Below are 19,091 nucleotides of genomic sequence, written 5' to 3' on the forward strand. Positions count from 1 at the left end.
GACATTCTATCATCTCCTTTAGTGTCGTTGGTTGAGGGATGAATTTTGGCCAGAAACCCCCAGGCCCTCAAATTACATCATTAGATCTTTTTCATCTACTTGAAGAGGCAAGAAGGGTGTCTGTTACCTTTTCTAAAAAATAGCAGCTGACAGTGCAGCATTCCCCCAGTAAGGTATTAGGCATTAGCCTAGATTCAGTAGTCGAAACATGGTGGGGTGTTTTGAATCCTCAGTCCTCTGCAATGACTGCACAATTCCTTGTGTTTGCACCCCATGGCTGTTTGATCACTAAGGGATGAAATATAAACCTTTTCCCTTTTAGAGATGTCACGTATAATGAACAAACAGCAGATTTGGCTGGTCCATTCCCCATCTCCCTTCGCTAAACTAAGGTCAATTGCAAAACACAGTTGATGCTGCTAACCCAACAGAACAAAACTTCACAGTGAATTGAAATTAGCAAAAGCTGGAGAAACTCAGCAGGTCTGCCAGCAACTGCAGAGAGAGAAAAACAGAGTTATTTTTTCAGGTCTGGTACAAATCTCCTTCAGAACTGTTCTGGAGGGGATTCACAGAAGAGTTGAAATGTTAACTCTGTTTCTCTCTCTCCAAAGATGCTGCCAGACCTGCTAAGCTTCTCCAGCATTCTGTGTTTGTTTCAGATTTCCAGCACCCACAGCATTTTGCCTTTACTGGATTTTATTGGGTGAACTATGTGGGCAATATTATGGCAAGGACAACAGCAGCAATTGCATCATTTTAAGTTACCAATGTCCAAAAGTGTGCAGGTAATTTCAATTAGATACACTGAGTGGGCAAATAACCGTGTGAGATGGAATCGGGGTTTTATACCTCTCTCTACATCATTCTCTACCAATGCAATATGGTGCCAGGATTTTGAAACAAACATTGGAACCAGTCCTACCTGTTTCCTGACCATTAGCAGCACTTTTCACTGTACTCATTTGAGTACATGTGACAATAAATCTAATTCTAGCGGACAAGGTTAAAACTGTTCCCTCTGAGCATTTTGATTCTCCTCTGAGAAGGGGCCATGGACATTATAAATGTTCAACACCTGCATTGTTGTACTCACCTGTCCAGACTTTCCATTTTCACACAAGTATGCTTCAGTTTGTGAGGCAAGCTCTGGAGCATTATCATTAACGTCAAGCACCTTAATAGCCACTGGCACACGGGATACTTGGCTATGATTCCCTGCAGGCAAAAGGAAAATAAAGTACAGCCAGCTAACACTTCAAATATCACCAGCAACAGCAGGGCAGCAGATACATTGGAACACCACCATTGCAGGTTCCCCTCCCGGCCACTCACAATCCTCACTTGGAAATACAATGCTATTCCTTCACTGTCCTTGGGAATTCCCTTCCTAATGGCATTTTGGGTCTACTGATAGCACATAGACTGTAGCTCACTACTACCTTCTCAAGGGACAGCCAATAAATGCTGGCCCAGCACATGAATAAAAGCAAAACTACTTCTAGCTGCTCAGCACCTCCAATGTGGTAAGATATTGCAATGTGCTTCACTGGAATTTTATCAATCAAATTGTGATATGTGAGGGAAAGGAGAGTTTGAAAGAAGAAAGGAGAGGTAGTGAGGTGGTGATGTTTTGTTAGAGAATTCTAGAACTTACGGCCTTGGCAATTTAGACTCTTGGTCATTCATGGAGAAGGGCTGAAATTTGGAGAAAGGTCAGTAAAATGAATGGAAGGAGTGCACAGTGTTCAGATTATTGTAGAGCTGGACGAATTTCCAGAATGATGAAGAGTAAGGCAATGGACGACTTGCAACCAGGGTGAGGACCTTAACGTTAAAAGACTGCTCCACCAGAAGCCAGTGGAATTGAATGTGCACAGGGACAGTGAATGAAGAGGACTCAGTGTGAGGAAAGACAGGGGCAGCTGAGTTCTGAATGACCTCAAGTTTAAAGAGGGTAGAAAGTGGGAGGCCAGCACCGCACCTGTTAGGTTGATCTTCAGACATAAAAGGCAATGGATCAAAGTTTCAGTCATGAATGATAGACAGAGGAGAGTATTCATGTATAGCCCAAGTATCATGGCAGGCAATCTTAGTGACAGAATGGGTATGTAGTCAGAAGTTCAGTCCAGCTCAAATATGACAGCATGTCTGTGAACAATCAAGTTCAGAGAGACAGAATTAGCGGATACTCAGTGACATTTGTGGTTGATTTCCCAATAGTTAATTGGACAGAGTTTCTACTTATCCCGTTATGGATGGCAGGTAAGCAGTCTGACAACTTAGTGACAACAGGGAAGTCGAAAGTGATCGTGACGAAGTCGATCTGGAGTCATACCAGTGTGCCTAATGAACTGTGTCTGCGAGGAGCAGGGAGATGAGAACCATGGGGGGAGTTAAGGATGAATCCTTTTGGAGCAGGTGTGAGGCGTGGCACCAGAGGTAATAGTCTGAGAATGGAAAAGAAACTATGATATGTGACTCACTGACTGCAATTAGACAAATAATAATTGAGATAGGTACGTGGACTCAGCGGGACAACACTAAAAAGATTTGGGAAGAGGACAGCAGCTGCAGGCAGGACCAAAGGATAAAAGGAAACTCATCCATCAAAAATATTTTTCTTTTCCTGTCCTTGATCCACTTTTTCTTCCACTGAGTGAAGTTGATGTTATAATTGTTTGCAGTTCAATTCATTATTTGCTTAGAAAGGAAGGAGAGAAATGAATTCAGAGCTATCAACAATCTTGCATCTGTGGTTTTCTTTACAACTCCAATCTTTAAAATCTTAACAATGTTGCTTTTACACCATGCTGCTACGCACTCAATCTCTCCCCAGTATTTTGTCTGGTCGCTGTTTGAGATCCAACGTGCAACAGGAGTGCTGTCAGCAAACTTGGAAATGGAGTGGGGCTGGAATTTAGCCACACAGTCGTGAGGGTGTAAGGAGTGTAGTAGAGGGGTGAGTACACAGCCTTGTGGGGCATCAGTATTGAGGATTATGGTGGAGGAGGTGTTGTTGCCTACTCTTACTGGTCGTGGTCTATGGGTCAGGAAGTCGAGGATCCAGTTACAGAGGGTGGAGGCGAGACCTACACCTCGGAGTTTAGAGATACGTTTGTTTGGAATCATGGCGTTGAAGGCAGTACTGTAGTCAATAAGTAGGAGCCTGACGTGGTTATCCTTGTTATCCAGATGTTCCAGGGCTGAGTGTAGGGCCGCTGTGTAGGTGTCTGCTGGGGACCTGCTACACCAACAGAAAAATTGCAAAGGATCAAGGCTATTTAGTAGGCTGGAGTTGATGTAAGGCATGACTAACCAACTGTTTTATAAGCAGTTCAAACACTTCAATCAGATCATCTCTCAGCTCCTTAAATGCAGAGACTGCACATGCCACGTTTAACTCTAAGTCCTAGTATCATTCTGGTCAGTCTGTGCTGTGTCATTTCCTTCAACGTCAACATATAGCAATTGGATGTGAAATTTACAAAGGACAATGATCAAATGAAACAAAACTTCAGTAAGTTGTCCTCAGGTTTCCGTTTTCGATAGCAAACAAAATTTTCCCTCACAAATATTTTCCAACCTCATTAAAACATAAAACTGTCACTTCATAAATAAGGGATGTGTGTAAATCAATATTGAACACACCAAACAGAAAATAATAGCTACATTTTGTGCGGAGGAGACAGCACCGAGAGAAATTGATGTAAATTCCGCCAAATGATCTGGCACATGTTTCACTTCAATTGAATATGTAAAGATTGATTTGAGATCACTTCTAATTGTTCATTGAACAGGAAGCAGAACAAAAATTATTTCTCACCAGTTTGAATACTTAACCAGCGAAGGCACAATGTTACACAATATCAAAAAAAGGACAAGTTTGCTTTTGTCTTTTGTAAGCTTGACATGGTCTCTGCTATTTAAGTCAAAGGGACTGGTGACTGGCAGCATTACGATGCACTCCTTTGTCCCCTTGCCAAGATCATAACACTAAAAGATGCAGGAGCAGATGTCGGCCATTCAGCCCATCAGGTATTCTTTGATATTTGATTGTATTTGATATGTTTCTCAATCCCAATCTCCTGCCTTCTTTTCACAGCCCTTGATTCCCTTACAAATCAAGAACTTTTCTCTGTCTTAGAGATGATCAACAACTTGGTCTCCACAGCCTTCTGTGACACTGTGTTCCACAGATTCAACCCATTCTGGTTGAGGAAATTCCTCCTCATCCCAGCTCTGAAGGGTCATCCCTTCACTCCAAGGCTGTACCATTGTGTCACCGTTCCTCCGACAGGGGAAACATCTTCCCCAGATCCAATCCATCCAGGCCTCTCAACATTCTGCAACATTCTATGAGATTCCCGACTAATCTTTCTAAACTTCGTTTAATACGAATTCAAAATCCTCAATGGGAAAACACATCCATCCTAGGACAAGCCAAACAGATACACGCACGAGAATTCCTAGAAGCATGGCATTCCAACCGGAACCCCATCAACAAACATATAGATTTGGAGCCCATCTACCAGCCTCTGAGAAAAAGAACAGGAAATGACATAACCAACACAGGAAATGACATCACCGACCCAAGGAAACCTACACATATAAATAGAAAGCGGGACATAATACCAGCACTCCACTGGAGGCTCACTGTTGATGTTACCTACAATGGTGACAAAACGTCTGGGAACGAACCTTCCTGCTCAGTGAACCAGCTTACATCCGGAACACAATAAAGACCCACTCTTTTGTGAACCAAGAAGAGGAGAGCACGACTGTGCTGGAGGTGGAAGGAAGACGTCGGGTTGGCTACGCGCCCTTGCAACCGGTGAATCTTAATGCTGGCTTCGGCCTAACGCTGGTTCAGGGGAGCAGCCAACTGGCAACGATGGCTGTGGTGAGTGCTTGTGCCCGAGGTCAGGGGGTCCGGAACACCATCCGCGTTTCTGTGAAGAAGGTGGATGAAGGTGCACCTGTGGGCCGCAACTTCTTCGTGAAGAGGGTCCTGTTGGACTGTTGTGAGTTCGCTGCTGCGGACATTTACTGCCTGCAGGATTTCCCCGGAGCAGGTTTCTATGATGTAACCTTCAGGAGTGCCAAGCTTTGCGAGCGCTTCCTGGAGGTTTTCAAGGAGAAAGGAGGTGAGGGCCCCCTCTCTGTGTTGACCGCTGTCCTGCTGTTCATGATGCCAGCACAGAAGAGCCGTATGGTGACTGTACACATGTACAACCCTCATGTGCCAGCAGTTGATGTCCTGACCTTTCTTGGAAGGTACGTGAAGGTGGAAGGAGACCTACACAATGTCATGGGCCCCTTCGGAATCTGGACCAGTACGAGGCAGGTCAAGGTGACGCTGAGGATGGGCGCAGACGGGAACATTGTACACCCACCGTCCAGCTTCGCGATCAGCGGGAGCAAGGGCTACCTGACCTATGCAGGGCAACCTAAAGCCTGCCATGCCTGTGGTAGGTCAGGTCACATGGCGGCTGACTGCAAAGCCACCATCTGCAGGAACTGCAGGGAGGAAGGACACCTTGCAAAGGATTGCCCACAAGAAAAAAGCTGCAACCTTTGCGGGGAAGCGGGCCACCTCTATAGGGCATGCCCATGGCGGGGGACCACCTACGCCCAGGTTGCCGGCAGGGGTAATGCGGCGCAAGCCCCCCGGAGGAGATGAAGGCACCAGGGCCCTGCAAGGACCCCACTAATGTGCAGGAGGGCCAGGTTGTGCAGAAGGGCCCAGCACCACAGGATGGACCCGAGGCCAGCAAAGCGCCCCTGCAGGCTCCGCTCCCCCCCCAACCGCCGACAACCCGGAGTCGATGGAGGAGGTGACAGGCGACCCAGGGAACTGGACGACGGTCCGGAAAGCGAGGAGGAAGGCGCCCCGGCGGGCCCAGGCACCACAACCATCAGGCAAAAAGAGGCAGCTGCAGGGGGGCTATAAGAGCTCCTCTGATGAGGGAGATTCAGATGAGGCCCGCCCAAAACAGAAGCTAAAGATCTCAAGGGAGAGGGAAACCAGCACCCTGCTTTCAGGTGACTGGAGGCGTCCTGAGGCTCCGTCCGACACCCAGCCACGTGCAGCTGGGGCCCTGGAGGGCTCCCCGGAACTTTCAGGCGTGAAGGAGGAAACAGCGTGTCCCCAGCCTGACCCAGAGACGGACTGTCCTGCCTCCGGACCCCCGATTGGGGGGATGCCACCCGGAAGGCAGCGCAGACGGTTTCCTGAGCCCGGAGAGCATCCAGCAGTTAGCCCAGGCAATGGGCATGAAGGGACAGATGGAGGGGCTGGACCTTGGACTTGGGGAGGGTACTGCGGTCACTGCCCACAGTAGGGGTACGAGTTGTGAGCATTAATGTGCGCAGTGTCAAGTCCACTGCAAGATGTGTGTCCACATTGGCCTACCTGGCCACCATCAAGGCGGACCTCCTGTTTCTGTAGGAGCGCAGGATACCGCACCTCAGCAGGTACGGGAAATGGTCCGGCACCTGGACGTGTGGGCCTTCGATCTGGTCGGGGGGTAACGACTGTCGCTCCTCGGGCCTGGCTATTCTGCTGTGGGGGCGCAACTTCACCATCTCTCAAGTTCAGGAGGTGGTGGGGGGGTGCCTCCTAGTGGCTGATGTCACCTATAGGAATGCTCCCCTGAGGCTGATCAACGTGTACGCCCCAGCGGTACGGAGTGAGCGGTTGGCCGTCCTGCAGCGGCTTCCACCCCTGCTGGCTACGTCCAGGCCAGTCATCCTAGGCGGAGACTTCAACTGCATCATCAATGCAGATGGAAGATCCGGCGTGGGGACAGCGGGTGGGGGGAGTCAACTGGACGTCACGTCCAGATTCCTGATGGGCACGGTGAAGGATGCCAAGCTGCTCGACATCTTCAGCACCCCTGCAGACGGAGCACAGCGGAGGTACACCTGGTCGCGGCCAGACGGGTCTATTCGCTCAAGGAGAGACTTCCTGTTTGTGTCACGGGCGTTCTCGGTCAGGTCCACCGGCGTCGAGCCGGTGTTCTTCTCTGACCACTGCCTCCTGCTGGCCGACTGTCACTTACAGGATGACCAGCAGGCCGGCAAGGGGACGTGGAAGCTCAACACGACTGTTGACCCCAGAGAACGTCGAGGAGCGTGAAACCCCTCTTTGAGTCTCCGGGCGACTGGTGGGAGACGGTGAAAGAGAACATCAAGAGGTTCTTTGTCCTCAAGGGTGTTTGGAAGGTGAGAGAGAGGTGGGGAAAGCTGTTGTGACTCCAGAAAAGGTGCAGAACCTGCTCATTCTGCAGTTGATGGGGGTCGATGTCACGAGGACCTCCGCGAGGTGAGGGGCCAGCAAGCCTCGTTCCTCGCCGGGGAGGCCTCCAGGAAAATCTTCCAGTCCAGGGTCCGCTCCATGGAGCAGGACGAGATGTGCTCGTGTTTCTTCTTTCAGAAGGTGCACAAGAGAGCTCTGTGCTTAGCCGGCTGAAGGAGGACGACGGCTCGGTGACATCGTGTCGGCCCGACATTTTGATGATCAGCAGATCCTTCTATGCCAGACTGTACGACGTGAAGCCTCCGAGTCGTTCCTGTCGTCTATCACGGATGTCTTAGATGACGGCACGAGGGAGTGGCTGGACCGGCCGATATCCCTGGACAAGCTGACCAGAGCCCTCAAGTCCTTGGAGAGGAATAAGACTCCCGGGAGCGACGGCTTACCGGTCGAGTTGTATTCCGCTCTGTGGGACCTGGTCGGCCAGGACTTGCTGGAGGTGTACGATAGTGCACTTCGGGCAGGGGAAGTGTGCAAGCCCATGAGGAAGGGCATCATCACCCTCATTTACAAGAGGAAGCGGGAGAGGGAAGAAATTGAGAATTGGCGTCCCATTTCGCTATTGAGCGTGGACTACAAAATCCTGGCCAAAGTCATAGCCAACCGGGTCAGGTCTGTCCTGGAGTCAGTGATTCATCCTGACCAATCCTGTGCTGTGCCAGGCAGGGCGATCGCTGAGAGCCTCGCGCTCATCAGGGATACAATTGCCTACGTACAGGACAGACGGGTGGACACCTGCCTCGTCAGCCTGTACCAGGAGTAGGTCTTCGACAGGTTCTCTCATGCTTACATGAGGGACGTCCTCTCCAAATTGGGGTTCGGGGAGGGCATCCGCAATTGGATCCGGCTGCTCTACACCAACATCGTTAGCACAGTCTCGATCAACGGGTGGGAATCGGACAGTTTTCCCGTCAGATTTGGAGTCAGGCAGGGCTGCCTGCTCTCTCCTGCCTTGTTCATGTGCTGTGTGGACCCCTTCGCCGCATCCATCAGGAAGGACGTGAGCCTGAAGGGCGTGACTATCCCAGGCAGCGGAGGCCTTCAGGTGAAGACCTCCCTGTACATGGACGATGTCGCCATCTTCTGCACCGATCGTCGGTCGGTGAGTAGGCTGTTCGACATCTGCGGCCAGTTTGAACTGGCCTCGGGTGCCAAAGTCAATAGGGGTAAGAGCGAGGCCATGTTCTTCGGGAACTGGGGCAACCGCTCCTTCATCCCCTTCACCGTCAGGACAGACTACCTGAAGGTGCTGGGTGTTTGGTTTGGTGGAGCTGGGGCGTGCACTAAGGCTTGGGAAGAGCGTATCACCAAACTGAAGCAGAAGCTGGGCAGGTGGACGCTCCGGTCCGTCTCCATCGCAGGTAAGAACCTGGTTGTCAGGTGTGAGGGGCTTTCGGTACTGCTGTATGTGGCGCAGGCCTGGCCTATTCCCTGGACCTGCGCCGCTGCAGTCCACCGGGCCATCTTCCACTTCATTTGGGGGTCGAGGATGGACCGGGTCCGCAGGGACACCATGTACAAAGACCCGGAAAATGGGGGAAAGGGCGTACCGAACGCCACCCTCGCCCTGACGGCTACCTTTGTGTGCGGCTGCATCAAGCTGTCCGTAGATCCTCAGTACGCAAACACCAAGTGTCACTACTTACTGAGGTTCTACCTGTCCCTGGTGTTGTGAAGGATAGGCCTGGCCTCGTTGCCGCGAAACGCTCCGAGTCGTTGGACCATCCCGTACCACCTGTTCTTCGTGGAGAAATTTTTGAAGGGAAACACCTTCGACCACAAGGCCGTCAGGCAGTGGTCAGCATGTAGTATCCGAGACCCTTCGGGAAAAGGAGAGGGTGGATCCCGTCGTGTGGTTCCCCACGCAAACTGCCAAAGTCGTTTGGCAGAATGCCTCATCACCAGAACTTTCAAACAAGCACAAGGACATTGCTTGCCTGGCGGTGAGAGAGGCTCTGCCAGTGAGATCCTTTATGCATGCCCGGAATCTCTGCGCCACCGCACGCTGCACTCAGGGCGGCTGCGGGGGGGACGAGACTGTCGATCACCTCCTTCTGGAGTGTGCCTATGCGCAGGAGGTCTGGAGGGGGATGCAGTGGTATTTGTCGAGGTTCGTCCTGAGCAGCTCTTAGACATGGGACTCCATGCTCTATGGGCTGTTTCCCAGGGCGCACACTGAGGCCAACATCAACGGTGCCTGGAGGACCATCAATGCGGTGAAAGATGCTCTTTGGTCTGCCCGCAACTTGCTGGTCTGCCAGCTGAAAGAACTGACCCCGACCAAATGTTGCAGACTGGCGCACTCCAAGGTCCAGGACTACGTGCTGTGGGACGTGCTAAAGCTTGGGGCAGCCGCCGCCGCCGAGGCGCGGTGGGGAAAGACCACCGTATGAAACCCCTCGTCCAGAATAGAAAAAGGGCCCTATCTGGTAACTGGGCCCAGCTGGCGCCTTCCCCAACTGGTCAGGGGGTCAACGGGGACTGTGCGGGGAGACGACTGCCGGGGTATTTTCTTTGCTTTATTAGATAGTAATGTGTGGAGCTGGATGAACACAGCAGGCCAAGCAGCATCTCAGGAGCACAAAAGCTGACGTTTCGGGCCTAGACCCTTCATCAGAGCTTGTTTCTTTTTTCTTCTTTGTTTGTTTTTTTCCTTTAGTTGGTGTACGTACCCCCTGTGTAACCCGGAGCGGCTTGCATGACTGGGTAGGTGTATAAATATGTTTTATTTTTTGTACATCTTATGGATAAAGTATAGTTTTTCAAATTTAACAAAAAGGTGACGAAACGTCTGAAAACGAACCTTCCAGCTCAGCGAGCAAACTCACATCCAGAACCTCAACCTGAGCTACAGATCTTCTCAAAACTTGTTATCCTCAACTACTCCTCATATGACAAGCACTTTATCCCCGACATCATTCTTGCTCGCCATCTCTGGAACTGCAAGGCCAACCTTGTATCCTTAGATATTGGGCCCAGTACTGTTCACAATCTGCCAAAATGCAGTCTGACTATAGCCTCAGCAGTATATCTCTGTTCTTGTATTCAAGCTGCCATTCTGAAGAAGCCCCCTTTATCCCAACCATTTTCTGCCAGTCAACCAATCCTCTGTCCATGTCATCTCAAAGTGAAGGTGAACACTGCATTTGCATTCCTAACTACCAACTGAACCTGCAGGTTAACTTTAAGAGAATCCTGAACTGGAACTTAGGTACATTTGAGCTTCAGACTTCTAAAGCCCTTCCCCTGTAGAAAATAATCTACATCTCTATTCTTCCTACCATATTGCATAACCTCATACTTTCCAATATTGTATTCCATCTGCCGCTTCTTTGCCCATTCTTCTAACTTGTCCAAGTCCTTCTCTAACCTCCCAGCCTCCTCAACCCTACCTGTTGCTGCACCTAACTTTGTATCATCTGCAAACTTAGCAACAGTGCCCTCAGTTCTATTGTCCTGATTGTTAACATATCATATGAATACCTGTGGCCCTCGCACTTAACCCAGTGGAACTCTACTAGCCACTGGCTGCCATCCTGAAAAAGCCCTCTTTATCCCTATTTTCTTCTGCCAGACAGCCAATCCTCTGTCCATGTTGTGTGGGCTAATGTTGTAGACTCTTATTTTACAGTCTCTTTTTGGCACCTGTCAAATGCCTTTTGTAAATCCAAATAGATCACCTTGACTGGGTCTCCTCTGTCTAATAACTTGCTCAGTGCTACCTCAAAGAATTCTAACAGATTTGTCAGGCATGATCTCCCCTTGATCTCCCCAAATAGTCCAGAGTCTCATTTTTAATAATGCCCCCATTTCCTCCTTAAACAGGGTGTTACATTTATCATTCTCCAGTCCTCCGAGACCCTTCCTGACTCTCATGATTCCTGAAAGCTCACCACCAATGCTTCCACAATCTCCTCAGCTATCTCCTTCAGAACTCCTGGATGTAGCCAGTTGGTTCTGGGTGCTTTATCCAATTTCAGCTTCGCCAACACCTTTTCCTTGGTGATAAACAGTACACTTGAATCTCGAAATTCTGGTATGTTGCTGCCATCTTCCAACACCAGGGACTGGATAAACTCTCAGCATTTCCATTGTAGGTCAGTATCCAGTGGGAAATGTGGACGCTGAAATCTGACTGGGATTCGAGGTATAAATTAATCAGCTGAATTCAGCACCAGAGAGGGAGAGGGAAAAAGCTGATGTTGAAGGGCAGGGAATAAGTCCGTGAGTGAATTAATTTAGCATGCAGTGAAGGGGAGGAACAGTATTTGGAGATGACAGTTGTGAAGTGGTAATGTCACTGGACTACAGTCTGGAACTGTACGTGAATATTCTAGGGTCACAGGTTTAAATCCCAACAACATATCAATCATGGCGACTGTGGCACCTCCTCCCTGCTCACCATCCAAGGGCCTAAACAGTGTTTTCAGGTGAAGCAGCATTTCACCTGTACCTCCTCCAATGTTGTGTATTGTATCTGCTGCACCCAATGTGGCCTACTCTAATTGGAGATGCTAAACGCAGACTGAATGATGGCTTTGTAAACACCTCCGGTCTGTGCACAAGCGTGACCCTGACCTTCCCATTGCTGGCCATTTTAACACAGCGTCCTGCTCGCAGGCCCATTTGTCTATTCTTGGCATGCTGTTCGAGTGAATGACAGTACAAACTGGAGGAACAACATCTCATCTTCAGACTGCGCACTTTACAGCCTTCTGGACTGATTTCAACAACTTTAATTTAAATCAACTCCGACTCCTTCCCTTGCTTTCAGTTTTACTTGTTATATTTGGGGCGGTACGGTGTCTCAGTGGTTAGCACTGCAGCCTCACAGCATCAGGGACCCAGGTTCAATTCCAGCCTTGGGCAACAGTCTGTGTGGAGTTTGCACATTGTCTGCATGGGTTTCCTCTGGGTGCTCCGGTCTCCCACAGTCCAAAGATGTGCAGGTTAGGTGGATCAGCCATGCTAAAACTGCCTGTAGTGTTCAGGGGTGTGTGGGCTATAGGGGGATGGGTCTGGGTGGGATGCTTCAAGGGGCAGTGTATACTTGTTGGGCCGAAGGGCCTATTTCCACACTGTAGGGAATCTAATTCTCTGTCACCATGTCCTTTCTCCCCTCCCCCCACCCCAGTGGGACTGCTTGTTCTTTCAACTCTGGCAGTTAGACACAATATTGTTCTGACATTCTGACATTCCGCTCACTTAAACTGAACTATCAACATCCTTTCTCCCCCAGCACTCCGACCACCACTCCCCTGAACTATTGCATAAAATGCTACCCTCTCCACACTTCACATCTGCTCTGATGAAGGGTCATCTAGACTTGAAATGTTAGCTTGCTCGCTCTCCATAGATGCTGGCCTACTGTGATCTCCAGCATTTGTTGTTTTCAGTTTGATATAAAAGCCCACCTCGTTCACTAATGCCCTTCAGGGAATGCAATTTGTCACCCAGGTCTGGTTTGGTCCACAGCCCTACAACAATGTGGCTACAGGGTAATTGCTCTCTAAAATGGCCACTGAGTTCAACGTCAATCTGGGATGGGCAACAAATGTTGACCTTATCAATGATGCTCACATCCCATGAAAGAATAAAGAAAAAACAACTCATAATCTCAGGGTAAAGCTACTTTAATAGAGGAAACCTCTGATTTTCACCCACTCGGTGCCTACATGTGATTCCAGATAAATTCCATTAGGGTTGACTATTTTCTGACGAAGGTGTAGGCCCGAATCTTCAGCTTTTCTGCTCCTAAGATGCTGCTTGGCCTGCTGTGTTCATCCAGCTCTACACTTTGTTATCAAGGGTTGACTCTCAACTGCCTTTTGAAATTGTCTTGCAATATGTCATTATTTCCCATGAAGAATGCGGAAGTTCAAGCTCTTTCCCACATTTTCAGAGTAACTCAGATGAACAATAAGCAACAACTTGATCACACCCTGAGAATGAATGAGCAATGGTGAAGGGGTTCATAGGTAACTTCAGAATGGAAACTGAACTTGTAACACAGGAATTAGGCATCACTAAAAATGTCTCCTCTAACAACCTTTAGAGTCCAAAGGTGACATGTTTGAGTCCACCATTGCTACCAATTTAACACAACTGGGTGTCCACTTCAGATGGCAGTTAAAACTCAACCAGATTGGTATGGGACTGGAGTCACAGATGAACAAAATAAAAAGAACAGTAAAAAGGTTAATGACAAAAGAGCCGGTCAACACTTTGCTTCTGAACCAGTTCCATGCACAGAAATCTCTCCAAGACCCAGTCTGCTGGGTTGTCCCATAGCACTGCAATACTTTCTTCAGATAACAATCCAATTCTCTTTGGAAAACTGTAATTGATTCTACCTTCACCACCCTCTCAGGTAGTGCATTCCATACTCTAACCACTCAGTGTCGCTCCCACTTCTTTTGTCAATCACTTCTGGCTGGACTAGGTTAGGACGAGAGAGTTAATTCCTTAATTGATATTAGTGAAGCAAGTGGAATTTCAAGCAATCCAATAATTCCACGGTTATTTTAACAGACATCAGCTTCTTACTCCAATAAAATAATCTTTCTAGATCCATTATCAATGCATCTTGAATTTGTTTTCCCTTTGATTTCAAGCCTCTTGAGTTCGTGTTCTGTCTCATAACAAATAAACTGTTGAACATGGGAAACACAAGACAGCTCAGTGAACGAACAAGAGAGAATGTAAGGCATCAAAATAAATCATAGACATAGAAAAAAGACCAAAGGAGCAAAAATTTGGAAAACAGATGAAATGAACTGCAAAGGTGTTTCTAATGACCACCAACAGCCACAGGTAGCAAGGAGGGAAAAGTCCAAGTATATACAAAGTTCGCTTTGCACGAATGTATTAATTATTCACTAGTCAATCCACACTGATGTTGCACGGGAGGATTGCAAGAGATTCATCAGCTTTTCCCTTTTCACATCTTCAAACTTTTTTTCCACTGGAGAATAATATGAAGTGTTGGAAGGGTTCTGATTAATCCTGATTAATAATGTGATAGGTGCCAGTGATCCTTTAGAATCTGCTTGGCTGATCTGTTACTGCAAAGGATTCAGACCAAAAACCTGAGAGAACAACTGGGCCACAGGTTTGACTCAAGTCTGTAGGTCAAGTCAGGAGGGGATAATTTACCTGAGTAAATAAGCATATTCAAAATGGTCATTTTAAAGCCATTTTCTGCTCCTAGTATTATATTCCCATTATAATTCAGGCATTTTTCATTATAAATGTGGAGACACAATAAAAAGTTGTCCTACTATAAATTATTCAGTTCTACAGTGCAGGCAAGGTGCTATCTTGTGACAAATATGAGCAGCTTTACATGAACAGTATTGTGGCTCAGTGGAGAGTGCCGCTGCCTCACAAGTGTCAGGCATATGGTTTTGATTCAATCCTCGGGTGACTCACTGATCAAATTCCACACATTTTCGCTGTGCCTGCATGGGTTTCTGCTGGGTGCTCTGGATTCCTCCCACAGTCCAAAAATGTGCAAGCTAGATGGATTGGCCATTCTAAATTGCCCATAGTGTTCAGGGCTGTGTAGATTAGGTGTGTTAGCCATCAGAAATGCAGGGTGACAGGGTGGGATGCTGTTCGGAAGGTTGATGTGGACTTTCTGGGCTGAATGGCCTGTTTCCACACTCTAGGAATTTGATGATCTACCACGTTAGGAGGATTATCAGAGAGGGTTTGTTTGGAGTCTATACCACAGCCTTCAGTAAATGGAGTTCAGCCAGCTACAATTATTTCAAAAGATTCTCCAAAGCCAACAGCTTCTGTGTGAAGAATGACTTTATCATCAAAAACTGTTTTGGGTGATTCATGGCAACCAATCTTCTTGGATTTAACTCTTAATTGGCCAAAGAACATTAAAATTAACATCTAGCAGACTTTTTTATTCATTTGTTTCTTCTCAGGCATGAATGTGTGTGTGTTTTAAAGGTTAGATGTATTTTGATGTAGGTATATAATTTATCTGAATTAATGTCAATTTTGTAAGTTTTGAATACAAAATAGATACAGATAAGAGTGAGGTACTTCTGTGAAGAGTTTTTTTGTTTAAAAAATTCAAGTTCAGAGAGTCCCTCTGGAATATTGAATAAACACGGTATGTTGCCAGGAAGCAAGAGTAAGCAAACCCCTCTGGTGTTAAAGGGAAGATGTTGGGTTTGCAGCAGGTACGGTAAAAGTTAAAGTCCATTGCTTTTGTTTACAGTTCAGAGGAATCCAGGATTTGAACAGTTTTGAAAAATCAATTCATAAATGCCCAATATTGCGTTTAGAAATGAATTTTTTCCCTACTTTGAACCTTAGGGCAGCAAGTCACCCGAGCAGAAGGATTTAGTCGGTAAAGCTTCTGAATTTGAAGAGCTTGGTGAGAAATCTGCAGATTATTAGAATTAAGAAAGTTTAGGATCTCCGATTTGTGATAAATTTTATGAAAACAAATTTGGAAAAGACTCATTGAATTGTTCCAGAGGTCAAAGAACTGTCAGAAATCACTTTTGTTCCATTGTTAAAGAAAATTTGCAATCTGAAGTGACTATACTTCAGTAACCAATCACCTTATAATTAAGCAAACGAAAAATAACAACCCAGATTTCATTCTAGGATCTGGAGTAGTACTATCAGTTAAAAGGGCAGCACAGTGGCTCAGTGGTTAGCACTGCAGTCTCAGAGCATCAGGGAGCCAGGTTCGATTCCAGCCTCGGGCAACTGTCAGCGTGCAGTTTGCACATTCTCCCCCTGTCTGTGTGTTTTCTCCAGGTGCTCTGGTTTTCTCCCACAGTCCAAAGATGTGCAGGCTCGGTGGGTTGGCCATGCTAAATTGCCTATAGGGTTCAGGGGCGTGGAATGGGTCTGGGTGGGATGGCCCAAGGGGCGGTGTGGACTTGTTGGGCCAAAGGGCCTGTTTCCACACTGTAGGGAATCTAATCTAAATTGTTTGTCAGTCATATTTTCATTTGAGTTTGCTTGTTTTTTGTTCATAATCCAATTCTGTGCTGTTGACTAATAATGCTCAGATGACTTGTTCTTAATGCTGCATCTGAGATGGGGTAAGTGATGGCTTCATGGTATTATTGCTGGACTATTGATTTGGATAATATTTTAGGCCATACTTGGAATATTGTGTTCAATTCTGGTCACCCCATTGTAGGAAAGATGTGGAAGCTTTAGAGAGGGCGTGGAGGAGGTTTACCAGGATGCTGCCTGGGCTGGAGGGCAGGCCTTATGAGGAAAGGTTGAGGGAGCTCAGGCTTTTTTCATCAGAGCGAAGAAAGATGAAAGGTGATTGACAGAGGTGTACAAGGTGATGAGGCATAGACAGAGTGGATAGCCTGAGACTTTTTCCCAAGGTGAAAATGACTATTATGAGGGAGATCATTTTAAAGGAATTGGAGGATGGTATGGGGTGATGTCAGAGGTAGGTTCTTCACACAGAGAGTGGTGGGCATGCAGAATGCGCTGCCGGCTGTGGTAATGGAGTCAGATACTCTAGAGACTTTTAAGTGACTCTTGGACAGGCACAGGGAGGATAGTAAAATGTAGGGTGTGCAGGGTAGATTGAGGGGGAGGCGGACCGAAGATGGAGAGCAAAGAAGATAGGTGGAGAGGGTGTAGGTGGGGAGGTAGGGAGGGGATAGGTCAGTCCAGGGAAGACGGACAGGTCAAGGAGGTGGGATGAGGTTAGTAGGTAGCTGGGGGTGCGGCTGGGGGTGGGAGGAAGGGATGGGTGAGAGGAAGAACCGGTTAGGGAGGCAGAGACAGGTTGGACTGGTTTTGGGATGCAGTGGGTGGGGGGGAAGAGCTGGGCTGGTTGTGTGGTGCAGTGGGGGGAGGGGATGAACTGGGCTGGTTTAGGGATGCAGTGGGGGAAGGGGAGATTTTGAAACTGGTGAAGTCCACATTGATACCATATGGCTGCAGGGTTCCCAGGCGGAATATGAGTTGCTGTTCCTGCAACCTTCGGGTGGCATCATTGTGGCAGTGCAGGAGGCCCATGATGGACATGTCATCAAGAGAATGGGAGGGGGAGTGGAAATGGTTTGCGACTGGGAGGTGCAGTTGTTTGTTACGAACTGAGCGGAGGTGTTCTGCAAAGCGGTCCCCAAGCCTCCGCTTGGTTTCCCCAATGTAGAGAAAGCCGCACCGGGTACAGTGGATGCGGTACCCGGTGCGGCTTTCTCTACATTGGGGAAACCAAGCGGAGGCTTGGGGACCGCTTTGCAGAACACCTCCGCTCAGTTCGCAACAAACAACTGCACCTCCCAGTCGCAAACCATTTCCACTCCCCCTCCCATTCTCTTGATGACATGTCCATCATGGGCCTCCTGCACTGCCACAATGATGCCACCCGAAGGTTGCAGGAACAGCAACTCATATTCCGCCTGGGAACCCTGCAGCCATATGGTATCAATGTGGACTTCACCAGTTTCAAAATCTCCCCTTCCCCCACTGCATCCCTAAACCAGCCCAGTTCATCCCCTCCCCCCACTGCACCACACAACCAGCCCAGCTCTTCCCCCCCACCCACTGCATCCCAAAACCAGTCCAACCTGTCTCTGCCTCCCTAACCGGTTCTTCCTCTCACCCATCCCTTCCTCCCACCCCCAGCCGCACCCCCAGCTACCTACTAACCTCATCCCACCTCCTTGACCTGTCCGTCTTCCCTGGACTGACCTATCCCCTCCCTACCTCCCCACCTACACCCTCTCCACCTATCTTCTTTGCTCTCCATCTTCGGTCCGCCTCCCCCTCTCTCCCTATTTATTCCAGTTCCCTCCCCCCATCCCCCTCTCTGATGAAGGGTCTAGGCCCGAAACGTCAGCTTTTGTGCTCCTGAGATGCTGCTTGGCCTGCTGTGTTCATCCAGCCTCACATTTTATTATCTTGGAATCTCCAGCATCTGCAGTTCCCATTATCTCTCAGGGTAGATTGATCTTAGTAGGATAATAGTTCGGCACAACATCATGGGCTGAAGGGCCTGTACTGTGCTGTACTTTTCTATGTTCTGTGTTCTAAGATATGTACATTTGGTCATATCACCAAACTGATTAAATGTAAATCTCGTGACCAGTGGAGGAGTAGGACGAGAAAAGGTAACAGTGTATGACCTCGAGTGCAACAATAAATTTCAGATAGATGCAATAAGTCACTACACGATCCATCCCTTGCCCTGTATCAATGCTTACTTGAACTATTTTGAATAACAGGAAAGGCGATCACCCTCAAGCTTAAGGTTCTACCAATACAATTGGCCACCATGATACATACTGGTTTCTGTGGCGATAACGGTGATGTTATGCCAAACTTCGGTTTCTCTGTCCAGAGGTTTGGCCAGGGTTATTTTCCCATCATCAGCATTAACGTTGAACAACCTTTCAAGGTCGGTGTGCCGGTCTATTGAATACCTACAAAAACAATTGATAGGTTAAATAACTACTATGCTCAGCACACTGACAATAAAGAGGGTACAGGGAAGGAGGTTTATTTTGACCTGTGTCAATGTTGTAAAACAGACAATGCTTGATTTTCGGAAAAACAGAGTTAACTTCAGGTCCGGTAGCCCTTCCTCAGAACAGTGCTGAGGAAGGGTCACCGAACCCAAAATGTTAACTGTTTTTTTTTTCTTCACAGATGCTCCCAGGCCTGCTGAGCTTTTCCAGCAACTTTGCTTTTGTTCCTGATTTACAGCATCTGCAGTTTTTTTTGGTTTTTATTTAATACCTGATTCATCACACATTACAAA

The 19,091-nt window shown here is 47.9% G+C and overlaps 1 protein-coding gene across 6 annotated transcripts in view; it reads right to left on the reverse strand.

Annotated features, from left to right (window-relative positions):
• Positions 1–19,091, reverse strand: part of LOC125460015 (cadherin-8) — a 266,186-nt gene that overhangs the window by 30,926 nt on the left and 216,169 nt on the right. For all 6 annotated transcript variants that reach the window (XM_048547044.2, XM_048547045.1, XM_048547047.1 and 3 more), the window contains 2 exons: positions 18,617–18,753; positions 1,097–1,218 (listed from right to left, as the gene is read on the reverse strand). In XM_048547044.2, coding sequence (XP_048403001.1) covers positions 1,097–1,218; positions 18,617–18,753 — 259 coding nt within the window. The remainder of the gene's footprint in view (positions 1–1,096; positions 1,219–18,616; positions 18,754–19,091) is intronic.

Source organism: Stegostoma tigrinum, chromosome 16 (genome assembly GCF_030684315.1).
Source record: "Stegostoma tigrinum isolate sSteTig4 chromosome 16, sSteTig4.hap1, whole genome shotgun sequence".
Classification (NCBI taxonomy): domain Eukaryota; kingdom Metazoa; phylum Chordata; class Chondrichthyes; order Orectolobiformes; family Stegostomatidae; genus Stegostoma; species Stegostoma tigrinum.